This window comes from Typopeltis vanoorti, chromosome 1, assembly GCF_054136105.1.
Source record: "Typopeltis vanoorti isolate ZY-2024b chromosome 1, IOZ_Tvanoo_1.0, whole genome shotgun sequence".
Lineage (NCBI taxonomy): Eukaryota > Metazoa > Arthropoda > Arachnida > Uropygi > Thelyphonidae > Typopeltis > Typopeltis vanoorti.
The window spans coordinates 2564065-2579259 of record NC_143549.1 but is presented as its reverse complement, the minus strand read 5'-3'; the positions used below and the strand labels follow the sequence as shown (position 1 = coordinate 2579259).

Genomic DNA, 15195 nt, shown 5'->3' with positions numbered 1-15195 from the left:
TAGGATGGCAAGAAAAAGACTCAAAGGATGTCCCAGTTCTAAGTGAACTGATACCATAGTAGAAAGTTTTTTCGCTTGGTAATAATTTAAATTACACTCACCAAGAAAAAAATAGCAAGAAACTTGCTCTTGTTTTAAATGATAATGAATTAAACAAAGATATGATTTCTAGACAAATTAAATTTAAACTGATATGTTAAAAGATTATCCCAGAAGACTGAAATATAAAATCTGACAATATGCGCTGACAGATATCAGATTAGATATTAGTACAAAAAAAAGTATCCAAGGCTAGTATCGCGTATGGCTATATAGTAAACCACGCTGAAGATTTTCCACATAACTACAGAAACTCGGGATAAAGAATTATCCTCCTGAATTCAGTTTCTAATGAAATCTCATTAAGAATTTTAAGGGAAGAAGGAAATAATTTTTGACAATTATTAAAATTGTGGTTAAATTAGAACTAATTTCCTCAATGTTTAATATCTACGAATTTTATACTGCAATTTGAAGAATTATATTTGTGGTGTAATATTACTTGCTCTACATGTCACTACTAACCTGAACCAATACAAAGTATCGTTTCTTCCACTTCTTCCAAACCTGTTTACCTTGTGCAAATAAATACCTGCCATAATAAATTTAAAAAATATATATATTATTTATTTATTTACTATACAAATTTTATACAAACAGAAAGTGATAAAAATAAAAAGCAGAGTTATGTATATAAATAAAAAAAATTGTAGCTACAGTTTAAAGGATACATTCTGAATCCACATTAAAGTTTCAAGATTACCATTAATAAAACAAGTTAAGTTTCTGGGATAAGAGAAAACTAGGCAGTCACTAATAACATGGTTATTATTTTGAGTTACAAATATTTGGTCTACTGGCCAAATTTGTCTCTTATACTCATCATCATCAAATTCCTGATATGTATCCTCAAGAGATGTACAGGATATGATAGTACTGCATGAAACACTGACATCATTACTAACTTCCTATCTACAATTTTCCTCCAAATCAATCTGTTACCGGTCAAGACATCAACATTATCGATCTCATATTTCTATCTTCTAAGGCAATTTTTACTGTATCAATCCACCTATATCTTCATCTTCCTCTGGATCTTTTTCCTGCCAACCTGGCAAAGAACCTTTTTTTCCCCAAATCTTTCTTCTCCCATTCTGTTTAAGTGACCATACCACCTGAGATGAGCTCTCTAACACACTCCTGGATGATAACAATAGTAAGTTCTTTCCTATTATCCGAGTTCTGTACGATTTTAACACAACATTGACACTAATGCCATCTGTTCACTCCTCTAACCCTTCTCAGGCCTCTCATATCTGTGGTCTCTAGTCTTTGGTCAAGTGCTTTATTTCTAACCCAGCTCTTAGATCATAAGTTAAAATTGGTTTGAAAACTGTTTTGTATACAGCTAATTTAGTGTTCCGATTAATTTCTCTCTTATTCCATATGAATTTATTCGATTGACTTCCTACCATACCAATCGACCTTTGTTGATTCCATTGTCTATTTCCATATTAAATTTACCATCTTCACTAAAAATCGAGCCAAAGAAGCTGAAATGTTTTACTTGCTCTACAGGTTCTCCATTCAAAATGCAGTTGATATTCTCAATGCTTCTGCCTATTTTCATTATCTTTGTCTTGTTATTGCTGACCTTCATACAATATCTATTACAACAATTATTCAATTTAGTCAGGGAATCTTGCAGACTAAATAAATTAGCATATTTATTTAGAAGTACAGCATCATCTGCATAGAGTAAAGAGCTGAGATTAACATCTCCAATTTTGATATCAGGTTTAATACCACTTTCCTTCATAATGTGATCCATATAGATAATAAATAACAGAGGGGATAATCCTTGATTACACCAGATTTAACAGAAAACCATCTTCCTGTACTTCCTTCAATTCTAACTGCTGACTAACAAGTCAAATAAAGACTAAGTATTGCTTGATATAATGCTCCATTGACAAAATACAACTGCAACACTTTGAATATCTTCTCTCTTGATACCCTGTCATAAGTGTTTTCCAGATCTACAAAACTTAAATACAGATCTTTGTTATATTCTCACGATTTCTCAACTATTTGTCGTAACATGAAAACTTGATCTTCCCAGCCTCTATTTGGTCTGAATTCATCTGGTTCTTCACCAAGCTTCCCTACTACAATCCTTCTCAAACGTTTCTCAAGTATACTTATATACGCAAATCAATTACCACATGACACGAAGATACTGTCAAAAAATTACTTCTGCACTACGCTCGTTCCCCGAGAATTTACGGTCTGCCAAAAATACACAAACAAAGCACACCACTCTGGCCAATTGTCAAAGGTATAGACAGCCCGAATTATCACCTAGCCAAGAAATCAGCGGCAACACTCAAGGAGTTGGAAGGTCATTACCCCTTCTATATCAGAAACACACAACACTTCATAAACATAATCAAATACATTACATTAGAAAAAGATGATTTATTAGTCAGTTCTGACACCTCTACCCTCTTTACGAATGTCAATGACACAATCCTTCTTTTACAGAACAAATTCCCTCCAGATATAACAGTGCTCTTTGCATATATTATGTTCTGGTTATTTTGTATGGCAAAATGCTTTCTACCTACAAAAAGAAGGCATGGCCATGGGCTTGCCATTATCCCCTCCTATTGCTAACTTTAATATGGAACATTTTGAGCAACATATTCTAGATCCCTCTCCTTTAAAACCCAAAGTCTGGCTTAGATACGTTGACGATATTTTTGCGATCTGGCCCCCATGGCTGCCAGACAATACACAATTTCCTTAGCCACCTAAACAAACAACACAAACGAATACAGTTCACAATTGAGATTGAAAATCAGAACACACATCCGTTTCACTTGTCACATGTCACCCTTCTGGCAGTCTTTCCTTCACTGTTTAACGGAAACTAACACATACTGGCCAATATATATACATAAACTCCTACTGCCACCCAACACAAAAACTAGGTGTCATTAATACACTAAAAAACAGGGCTATGAAGATCTACTCCAATGAACAAGAGCTGGAAGGCGAATTTAAAGTTATCAGTAATACTTTTCTAAAAAATGGTTACAGCCAAAACACGATTAACAAAATTCTCTACAAGACCTCAATAAAAAACAAAGATAAACCAGACTACAATAAACTATAACCAGTCTTTACATTAAAGGGACAGCAGATAAAATAAACAGAATACTACAGAAATACACCCTCAAAGCCACCTCTGAAACTCCTGCAAAATTAAAAATCTTACTCAACTCATCCAAAGATCTACTCCCTTCCTGGCCCACCCTGGAGTATACTGTATTTATTGCACTTGTAATCTACCATATATAGCAGCGGTTCCCAACGTTTTTCGAGTCACGACCCCATTTTATAGTGGCAAAGTATAATATAATTCAAAATGATATTAACTTACGACATATTTAATTCGATGATTGAAATTGTAACTCAATAACAAGCTTAAAAATTCGCAGTTGAGTTTTCGTTAATGCCAACCTCATGTCATTCTCAACATTTATTCTGTTTCTTGTTTTGGTTTTCAATTGAAGAAGCATTGAAAATCCACTCTCACAGAGATATGTAGAAACAAAGGGGAGTAAAACTCGAAACGCAAGCATGGTGACATTTGGATATGACCGATACATAGCACACCAGAATTGAGTCAGCAGTTTTTCATCATATAAGTTGCGTGCTGAGGAATCATTCCATAGATACAAGAATTCATCTTGTACTTCATCAGGGATGCTGGCGATATCAAGGGAAGCAGAGAACGATTTCATATCAGCGCAGCTTCTTCTGTCAACTCAGGGATATAACAGTGAATTTCATTTTCAAGAGAATCGAGATGCCCAGTAATCTCTTCTTTCAAATTGCCATTTATTTCACCTTCAGATTCGTCTACCACGCTGCACAGATTCTCAAACACAGCAATATTTCCTAGATTTACTTTTCTTCACCAGTTCTGGAGTTTGGATATAAATGCCCTGAAATTATCTTGAAATTCGATAATAGTTGTTTCCTTTATTTGGAGTTTCAGGTTAAGCCTATTTTGCTGTTCTAATATGTCTGCTAGGTAAGCAATTCTTCTCAACCAAGCTTCATTATTAAAATGGCTGCAAGTTCATGTTTCCATTGCACTTCCAGGAATAACTTGATTTCTTCTTTAAACTCGAAAAAACGATTGACCACATTTCCTTTTGATAACCATCGTACAGCAGTATAGAAAAAAAGAACCTCATAACTTCAAGAGTGTGCAAGAGGAGCAGGGAAACAGGGAGGCTCTGGGTAGACAGTGGTAGACAGCATGAGAAAGGTGGATGCTCCAAAAGGAGATGAGCATGTGTAGGCAGGGAAGGAATGGGATGACCAGGGATCAAGAGGAAACAGTTGGAATTGAAAAGGGTTTTAAAATGATGAAGCAGAAAGGGAAATGGCCCCAGGTGTGCATGGAGAGATCACATCGAGTGAGTGGTATCAGTGGAACTAGCTGTAGATCCAGAAATGAGCTGTTGTGTTTGTATACACATGCTAGAAGTATAAGAAACAAGGCAGATGAAATGGTTGCACTAACTGCATCTGTTCACCCAAAGATTGTCAGAATAAGTGAGACATGGTTGGAAGAGGATGACATCCTGACAGGAATAGAGATGGAAGGGTATGATGTGTTTTGTGAGGACAGAAGGGGTAAAAAGGGAGGGGGAGTGCTATTGATGATAGAGAAAGAATTATGTCCATCTAAAGTAGAGATGCAAGAGGGAAATAGTGCCAGTGGTTTTGAAGCAGTATGGTGTGAGACAGAGGTGAATGGAGACAAATACTTGGTGGGATGTTGTTATAGACCAGGTAATGTGGATGGTGGTGATAATGAAATGTACAATCAAATTAGCCAAGTAAATAAGAAAAGGTGATCATTATGGGTGATTTTAATTATGGCAATATAGACTGGAATGATGAGATAGCAACTGGAAGTAAAAATAATGAGTTTCTTGAGTTTTTGAGGGATAACTACTTCAGACAGTATGTAACAAGGACACACAAGGATTAAGGGTCTTGGATTTGGTCATCTCATCAGAGGATGTAATTATAAATAAGGTGTCAAATCATCCACAAATTGGTGAGAGTGTTAATGAGGTGATTGCCTGGGTGGTTGCCAGCAGTGCGATGACCTCTGTGAGAAAAGGGTATATGTGGAACTACAAGGGGGGGGGGGTGATTATGAAGAGCTCAGGAGACAGCTTGCAGGTGTAGCATGGAATGAGGAGTTAGCTGGAAAAGAGATCAATGCAGCTTGCGGGATTTTCAAAAACTGTTTAGTAGATACAATGCCTAAATGTATTCCAAGGGTGAGAAGGTTAAATAAGGTAGGTGTGAGATGGATGAATAAAGAGATTAAGCATGTGATACAGAGAAAAAGGGCATTGTGGAGGCATCATAAGAGGTGGAAATAACCAATTCCATGAGGTCTACAAAGACCAAGCAAGGAGGGTGACTTGGTTGGTGAGGATAGCTAAAGAGAGGTATGAACAGCAGTTGGCTAATGAAGCCATAAAGAATCCTAAGGAGTTATTTCGATATGTAGCTAGCAAAAGAAAGAAATTATGGAAGGATGACACTGATTGGAGAAAATGGTATAAAGACAGCTGATGCAGAATGTCTGGTGAGATACTTAATGAGCAGTTCGTAAAGATCTTTCAATCTTGTGAATGTGACTTCATGGAGAGATTGAGAGCAGTTGATGATGGGGAGGAGAGCCTTACTGTAGGTGAGCAAGAGGTGTATGGGGGAGTTGAGTAAACTAGATGTTAATAAGGCTGTGGGACTTGATAATATATCACCACATATTCTGAAAGAATGTGCCAGGGGGTTGACACCTGCCTTGACATATTTTTTTAATACGAGTCTTGCACTCGGTCAACTTCCTAAATAGGCCTATCTCTGTCAGGTGCTGCGGATAAGTTGCTGGAGAAGCTTGTGAGAACTAGGATCCACAGCTGGGTTAATAACAATGGTATTATCTTTGATGGACAGCATGGACTTGCTAAAGAGAGTTCATGTTTTAGTAATCTACTTACTTATTATAATAAAGTGACTGCTTCCTTGGATAGAGGAAAAAGATACACAGTAATATACTTGGATTTCACAAAGGCTTTTGATAGAGTACCTCATGATAGGTTGACAGTCAAACTAGAGCAGATGGGGTTGGATATTAGATTGGTGCATTGGATTGGAGACTGGCTATCTGATAGGTATCAACAAGTTATGTATGGGGGAGCAATATCCAGGAAAAGGAAAGTCACTAGTGGAGTGCCTCAAGGGTCTGTTTTAGGTCCATTATTGTTTAACTTGTATATTAATGATATAGGTGAAGATTTGGATGGAGATATTCAGTTGTTTGCAGATGATGCAAAGTTGGGACGAACCATGAAGTGTAGTGAAGATGTTGTGGCCTTACAGGAACTCTTGAATAGATTGAGTGATTGGGCACGGAAATGGGGATGCGAGTTCATTGCAAAATGCAAGGTTTTAAAATTTGGAAAACAAAGATGGGATGAAGAATTTATGCTTGGTGAGAATATATTGTTGGAGGTAGAGGAAATAAGAGATCTGGGGGTGATAGTGGATAAGGATCTAAAATTTAGGGGACACATCGCTAAAATTGTGAAAACAACACAAAGGCTTCTGGGAATGATGCAGAGGACACTGACGTGTAGAAGTAGGGAGATTCTTGTTCCGTTGTATAAGGCTTTGATTAGGCCACACATGGACTACTGTGCCCAGATTTGGTCAGCTAGTTTTCAGAAGGATGAAGAGATGTTCATGAGGAAAGATTGAGAAGATGTAATTTGTAGAGTCTGGTGGACAGGAGGAAGAGGGGAGATATGATAGAGACCTACAAGTTGGTAAGGGGTTGTTATAGGATCAATGCTGGAGAAGTATAGTGGGAGATCAGGGAAGAACCAGAAGTTCTTCCCTGATCCCTGGAAACTGTATAAAATGATCCCTGATCCCTGGAAACTGTATAAAGAGGGTGTGAGTAGGTGAGTGAGAGGCAGGTTTTTTTTGTGCAGAGTTGTGAATGATTGGAATGCCTTGCCTGAGAATGTGGTGTCTGCAAAGAGTTTGAATGTGTTTAAAACACAGTATGATGAGCTGTGTGTGAGATAAAAGGACCTCACAGATGAGTCTTTGACTCCATGAGGTCTTGGGGTGGTAATAATAAGCAGCATTCATGTCTTTACACAGCTGTTTAAACAGACGGCTGTTAAGAGCTCCAGATTTGATGTAATTTACAATTCTGATCACTGAATCAAGTGCTTCTTGCAGGGGAGCTGGAAGAGTCTGACAGGCCAGAGCATATTGGTGAATCATGCAGTGGATTCCCTTTGGTTGAGGAACAAGTTCTTTAACTCTTTTCTGAAAACCAGACTTAGACCCTAGCATAGCTGGTGCACCATCCGTACAAACCTCACACGTTTTTCCATTCTAGTCCTCCAGTCACAAAAAAGTTATTTATCTTCTCCATAATATCTTCTCCTTTTGTAGTAGTTTCAAGTACACTACAAAATAGTAACTCTTCTTTGATGCCTTCTGAATGAATACATTTCACGAAGACAAGCAACTGAGAACATGAGCTTACGTCTGTTGACTCATCTACTTGAAAAGAAAACAATGGTGAAACTTTGATTTCATTAAAAATCTGCTCTTTAATGTCCATGGACATGTCTGCTATATGCCTTTGAATAGTATTATTAGACAGAGATATTCGTTGCATCTTTACTTCGCTGGAAACCCCAAGAATTAACTTTACCATCTTCAACATGCAGGGTTTTATGAACGTTTCCCCAATTGTGTGAGGTTTTTTTTTGCTTGGCAATTTCCAATGCTACTTCATATGATGCTTGCAGTAATGCTGTCCGTTCTTGAATTCCTGTTTGATCAAGTCTCTCACGTTTGCAACTAGTTTCATACCGACGAAAAAACTCTAAATCCTTTTTAAAATGTTCAAAATACTTCGTCTGTAAGTGACGTAAGAGTTTTGACGGTTTCATAGACTCAGAACTGAGAACAACTTTGCACAGTCAGAAGACCCCTCTCTCTCTCTCCTGGCTGCCTGTACTAACATTGCTCCACGAAACATATGGAGAAGACAAGCCTCGATTAAGGAATTTAATAAAGCAATGAGCAATCCACTCCTGCCCCTGCACCAGACTCTCATAAATCTACCTAGTCTTCACCTCAAATCTAGAAAGCCTCTCTGGTCCATGGACAAACTCTCTCTCTCTCTTCAGCTGCACTGTGACATATGGAGAGAACACTGGTCTAACAATCTCTCAACAAACGGCTTCCTAGTAAAAGATCCTGTGCTCCGCAGCCTGGTTTTGCTTTTCCTAGGAAGATTTGATCATCAATAAACAGGATCAGAACTAATCAGGGCAAATGCGGCTACCTTCTACATAAACGGGGGTTGTTAGATCACCCTTATTGTGATTGTTTGCCCGTGGCTCAGACGATTACTCATATTGTGTGTGACTGCATAAGGCACCAATTTCATGGTGGTGGCCTACAGGACATACACAAGGTGATGGAAGAGGTCTTGGATTGGCATTCCAGTCTGGCCCTTGACCTGTAGTTGGTATGGTCGTGATGGTGGTTATGGAGGAAACAGAAGATCACGGTCCCGGCTCACAAAGACGTTATTCTCGTAGTCACTCTCATAGACCTAGTCATAGTATCAGCAGAACTCTTCCTCATGTTAGAAGATGATAATGCAATGCGAAATAGGCTTCCTCTAATGGATCAAATTTCTCACAAAAGACACAACTGCTCTCTAATTAAACCTCGGATACAGCTACATTTATGTTGTGAAATGTTGTGAGAACATACAGCCTTGTCACCAAATTTTGTGTTTTTGGTTTCGATCTGGTACTTATCCAATTCCTCAGCTAGCTCCATTTCTTTGGCATTCAGGCTTCTTATGTTAATTGTACCGATCTTCAACGCTGGTGATGTTGAGTTGAGGTGTGTTTCAGGATTTGTTCCAGTAGCTGAATTTTAGCTGTTCGCTCTGGTTCTTGGTGAATAGAACAGGAGACTTGTTTAACCGGACAACACCACAGCCAGCATGAAATTTTGTCATGTTGTACCATCATTTTTATATTTTGGTTTATGCCAAAAAAAAATACAATTTGATCAGCTAAATATCAAATTGCCAGCCCATCCTTGTTTGTTCAGTATCCAGGTAGATACCTAACAGGGTGCACCACGAGAAGGTGAGGACTGGACATTAGGTCAGAGGCCCTGGTCAGTTCTCTGCATTCCTTTAAAGGCAATGTGGAGGTCTCCTCTCAGTTTCAGTTAAAGTCAGTTAAAGCTTTGACCCTTAAGCATCCCCATCTCATATACTCTACTAATCTACTAAGTGTATTAGTAAGTTCAGGCAGAGATGCTGAAACATCTCTGCTGATGAAACATCTGATGCTGAAAGAGAATACAATTTGATCAGCTAAATCCCAAATTGCCAGCCCATCATCATTCGTTCAGTATCCAGGTAGATACCTAACAGGGTGCACCACGAGAAGGGGAAGATTGGACATTAAGTCAGAAGTCCTGGTCAGTTCTCTACATTCCTTTCAAGGCAATGTGGAGGTCTTCTCTCAGTTATACAGCTTTGACCCATAAGCATCCCCATCTCATATACTCTACTAATCTAATTAAGTATATTAGTAAGTTCAGGCAGATATGCTGAAACATTTGCCATCACTAATGACCTTACACAAATTGTTCAAAACTGACCAGAATACCAGATAGCGAGAACCATTCCCCAAATACCCTAGATCTCTTCCTTATTAATGACCCCTCCAAATATGTAGTGAATGTAGTGAGCTCCCATGGGTAATTCTGACCACAACCTAGTGCTCATCTCCTCCCCCATGCAACAACACTTACACAGTCACTCCCACACAAGAGTAGCTTGGCATTATAACAGTGCCAAATGGGACAGTCTCGAAAATTACTATGCTTCATTCCCATGGTCGAATTATTGTTTCTGGTCTTCCAGTCCAAACATACGCACCGAACGTATCACCAAAGCAATCTTCACCAGCATGAAAACATACATTCCCCACACTACTCTGAACTGCCGTCCCCTAACTAAACCCTGGTTCTCCAAAAGATGTGGAGAGGCTGTACAAATGAAAAATCAGGCATACCACACCGACTCAAATCAAGATCCCCATCCTCCTTCAATGCCTATACTGAAGCCTGAAACAGAAGCAAAAAAATTATCAATGCTTCTAAAAAAGAATTTGAACGGGCAAAAACCAGGAATCTTGCAGCCTGTCCAAATGGCAGCCACTCCTTTTGGTGTCTTGCTAAGGGCAATTGGTCGTAACTTTTGCCCTACACTATTCCCACCCTTATCATACCCAGATGGCTCAATTGCAACATCACTCACAGAAAAAGCTAACCTCCTGCTTCACACTTTGCCCCAATGCACACATAACTGACAATGGCAAATGCCCTCCAGTCATTCAAACTGCCCAACACACAATGCCCCTGTATCCTTTTGCCAAAAAGATATCATAAACCTGTTGTCTAAATTAGACACTAAATAGTCTCCTGGCCCTGATGGCATTCCTCCAATTGTCCTGAAGGTCTGCGCACCAGAACTGTATTCCTATCTTACGCCGTTTGTAAACATTCTCTTACTCCACTGGTATATATCCCTGGAAACTGGCCTATATTCAACCCATTCCTAAAAAGGGTGACAAATCACCCTCTAACAAGTGCCCTATCTCACTCACTTCAGACCCATCTAAAGTGATGGAGAAAACCATCAACTCTCAACTCCTACTATCCCTTGAAGGTACCCAGCTATTAAGTGACCACCAGTATGGATTCCATCGTAGCCGATCAACAGGAAATCTACTCTCATACATCACCCATTGCTGGACAAATGCCATAGAGAAATTTGGCAAATCCCAAGTAGTTGCACTTGATATCTCTAAAGCCTTTGACCAGGTCTGGCACAAAGGCCTACTAAGAAAACTATCATCATTTGGACTGTCTCTAGACTTCTGCAGATGGACTGCCAGCTTCCTGTCTGGATGAACACTGTGTGTGTGTGTGTGTGTGTGTGTGTGTGTGTGTGTGTGTGTGTGTGTGTGTGTGTGTGTGTGTGTGTGTGATGGTATACGGCTCACTATCCTCTCACCATCCAAGCTGGGGTCCCACAAAAGTTCAGTTCTCTCACCGATCCTCTTCCTTCTATATCTCAATAACCTACTTCAGTTGACCTCTAATCAAATACACAGTTATTCAGACGACAGCACATTACACCTCTCCCTCTCATTTAACAAACCCTACTCTACACAACTCACTTGAGCCCACAGAACATCGACCACCACTGCCCTTAATTCTGATCTCCAAGCCATCCTCCAATGGGGGCTCAGATAACCTCGTCAACTTCAATGCTAGTCAAGCCCAGTTCTGTCTTATTTCTCACAAAAGAGAACCATCCCCCCCCCCCCCTCAGCATTTTTGTTTTTGTTAACACTCAAATTCCCAGACATGATGCGATTTCTCTTCTCGGAATTACCCTGCCATCAAGACTCTCCTGGCATAAACACATCACAACCATTGCATCCTCAGCTTCCAAAAAACTAGGTTTTTTCTTTCGCTCAAGATGCTACTTCACCTCTAAACAGCTGTTTGGATTTTGCCACTCCAGATGTGAGAGCAGTATTCGATAGCTGGGCAGATTTGTGATTGGTATAACAAATTCGCCCAGCTATTGAATACTGCTCTCACATCTGGAGTGGGGGGGGGACTCCTAAAAGCTCCCTCAAAAATGCTTGACTCAACACAGAGGAGAGCAATTAGAGTGATAAATGACCCATCTCTCACCAACTAGCTCTCATCACTTTCACATAGAGGCTTGGTTCTCTGCGATTTGTATATTCTATAAATATTTCCATGCGAAATGTTCATCGGAAACAGCATCAATAATTCCCCCACTCTATACTAAAGCCCACTGAAACACGTACAGCTGACACCCAACATCCTTTCATAGTACACCTTGAAACCCACACAAGTTTCTTTTCCTCCTCCTTCATCCCTGCTACTGATGTACTGTGCAATAGTCTTCCCCCCTGATGTATTTCCCAAGGAATACAACATGCATGCTTTTAAATCAAATGTAAACAAGTTTCACCTTTCCCAACCCACTACCCATATATACGGTACTAATGTACTACAGGTTGACCAGCTAACCTCTCGTATATGGGCCCAACATTAAATAAAAAAAACTAAAAAAAAAACTCATTTTAATTAACTAATTAATTAATAAGTTAATAAGTCATTTTGTAACACCAAAAACATAATATTTGATAATAATAATGATAATATTAATAATCATAGTAATATTTAATAATATTATATTAATTTGATATTTAATTTAAAATTTAATATAATAATAATAATAATGAAAATGCATGAAAACTCTTAAGACAGTATCTGACAAAGGCAATGTATGACTGCACACCCAAGGTTAAACGAATAAATAGAGTGGGAGTAAAATGGATGAACAGCGAAATCAAACAAGCTGTAATGGAAAAGAAAATGTTAAGGAGAAGGTACAAGACAGTTGGTGGTGATCAGATCCATGAAGAGTATAAGATGCAGGCTAGAAAGGTAATGAGCATGGTAAAGAAAGAAAAGGTGTGGGATGAGAGGAAATTGGCTGGTCAGGTAAACGTTAACTCGAGAGAATTTTTCCTCTACATGGCAAGCAAGAAGAAGAATAATTATAGAAGATTATTATTGGTAGATAGTCATGGAAGCAGACTAACAGCTGCAAAAGATATAGTGGAATTATTGAACGAGCACTTTATCAGTATGATATTATATCATATCATACTGGTATTATATCTTACTGGTATAAATTATCCAGTCCAATATATAGAAGAGAGACAAGTATTAGGAGAATTGGAAGTGAAAAAACAGAGAGGTATCAGATGTTGGTTGGGTTAGATGTGAATAATGCTGTAGAAATGGATGATATATCACCACGTATGCTTAAAGAATGTGCACTACAGTTGATTATGCCATTGACCTGGTTATTTAATGAAGTCTTGCAGTGGGTAGGGTTCCTAAGGAGGGGAAAGAGGACAAATTAGAACCATGCTTGTGGAGTGGTGGATTCCAACTCTTGTGGAGAGATTGATTCCTTATCAATCTCTCCACAAGAGTTGGAGAGATTGATAAGGAATACAATACAGAATTGGGTTGATGGACATGGCATTCTTTATGACGGTCAGCATGGATTTGTAAAGGGTAGGTCCTATTTCAATAATTTACTTGCATTTTATGATAAGGTGACAAGTGTGTTAGATAAGGGAGAATCATATACAGTGATATTCTTAGACTTTGCAAAAGCATTGGATAGACTACCACATGATAAGTTAGTGTACAAGCTGCAGAGGATGGGAATAAACAGTATATTAGTTAGATATTTGACTATTTAATTCGTAAATATTTCATCCCAAGTATCTTGGGACATCATCAGTATAGTAGTTCAAACAATACTAGGAATAACATACAGTTAGGGAGCATGATTACAATGGAATCTCAATATGCGTGCGGTGACGTGTTATAGAAGTAAATTAAATATAACTTTAAAAAAAAAGAAAAAATAATAATAATATATATATATAAAGATTATTTTACACAATTTTGTATGACAATTTCCCATATTTAGGAATAGTAAGAACGTCGTTGCGGTTTAAATTTGGTCTGTGTAGTAGGGCTTCAGCACTTTCTTTATATAAACGTTCATATTTATATAAAGATCTGTGTAAAAGTTTCGACTTCTCCCAATGGATCATATGGTTTGGATTTTCAACTCCGTGCTGGGAGCGGCCGTATTTCTGCGGTTTGAAAAGACGAATATGGTCTTGATGTTCCGAGATGCGTTTCTGAACAGAACTATCTGTCTGACTAAAGTAAGACAATTTGCAGGAGCATGGGATCTCCTAAATGCCAGATAACATCAGAGGTGAGAGTTTGTCCTTAGGAGAAGGTAACAAGTTGTAGATTTAGTTGATAGGTTTGTAAGTAGAGGCAAAATTGTATTTCTTCATAATTTTTGAAAGATGTTCGGAGATGCCTTTGACGTAAGGTATGAGAATCCTATGGAATTAAATAGTCATTACTGTGGTTAGTACATGTGTTTTTAGTGATTCTTTCTTTTGCTGGCTACATATCGAAAGAACTCCTTAGGATTCTTTTTGGCTTTAGTTGATAGGTTTGTAAGTAGAGGCAAAATTGTATTTCTTCATAATTTTTGAAAGATGTTCGGAGATGACTTTGACGTAAGGTATGAGAATCCTATGGAATTAAATAGTCATTACTGTGGTTAGTACATGTGTTTTTAGTGATTCTTTCTTTTGCTGGCTACATATCGAAAGAACTCCTTAGGATTCTTTTTGGCTTCATTAGCTAACTGCTGTTCATACCTGTCTTTAGCTACCCTCACCAACCAAATCACCTGCCTTGCCTGGTCTTTATAGTCCTCATGGAATTGGTTATTTCCACTTCTCTTATGCTGCTTCCATAATGCCCTTTTTCTCTGTATCGCATGATTAATCTCTTTATTCATTCATTTCACACCTACCTTATTTAACCTTCTCACCCTTGGAATACATTTAGACATTGCATCTACTAGATAGTTTTTGAAAATCCCCCAAGCTGCATTGATCCCTTTTCCAGCTAACGTCAAAACTGATGTAACCCCCCCCCCTTGTAGTTCTACATGTACCCTTTTCTTACAGAGGGCCTCACAATGCTGGCAACCACCCAGGTAATCACAGTTAAAATAGCTGTTTTCAAGCTTAACATTTATTTTTCCATAAGTAACGTTTTGCATTGTTTTTCGGCCATTACTGATTATTTTTTGTGTACCTCTGAATGGTCCAGCACCTATCCCTAGGGGTACGCGTGCCATCGGTTGGGAACCGATGCATTAAAAGATAAGAAGCCAGACTCATATCACTGACATCATTCTTCACCACAAGCGACTAAAATGGAAATGGGCGACACATCTATCCAGAAGAGAAGATGAGTGATGGA

General features: G+C 38.5%; 1 protein-coding gene across 3 annotated transcripts in view; it reads right to left on the bottom strand.

Annotated features, from left to right (window-relative positions):
* Positions 1–15195, bottom strand: part of Cadps (calcium-dependent secretion activator 1) — a 1213340-nt gene that overhangs the window by 893362 nt on the left and 304783 nt on the right. For all 3 annotated transcript variants that reach the window (XM_090396519.1, XM_090396528.1, XM_090396537.1), the window contains one exon: positions 565–631. In XM_090396519.1, coding sequence (XP_090252645.1) covers positions 565–631 — 67 coding nt within the window. The remainder of the gene's footprint in view (positions 1–564; positions 632–15195) is intronic.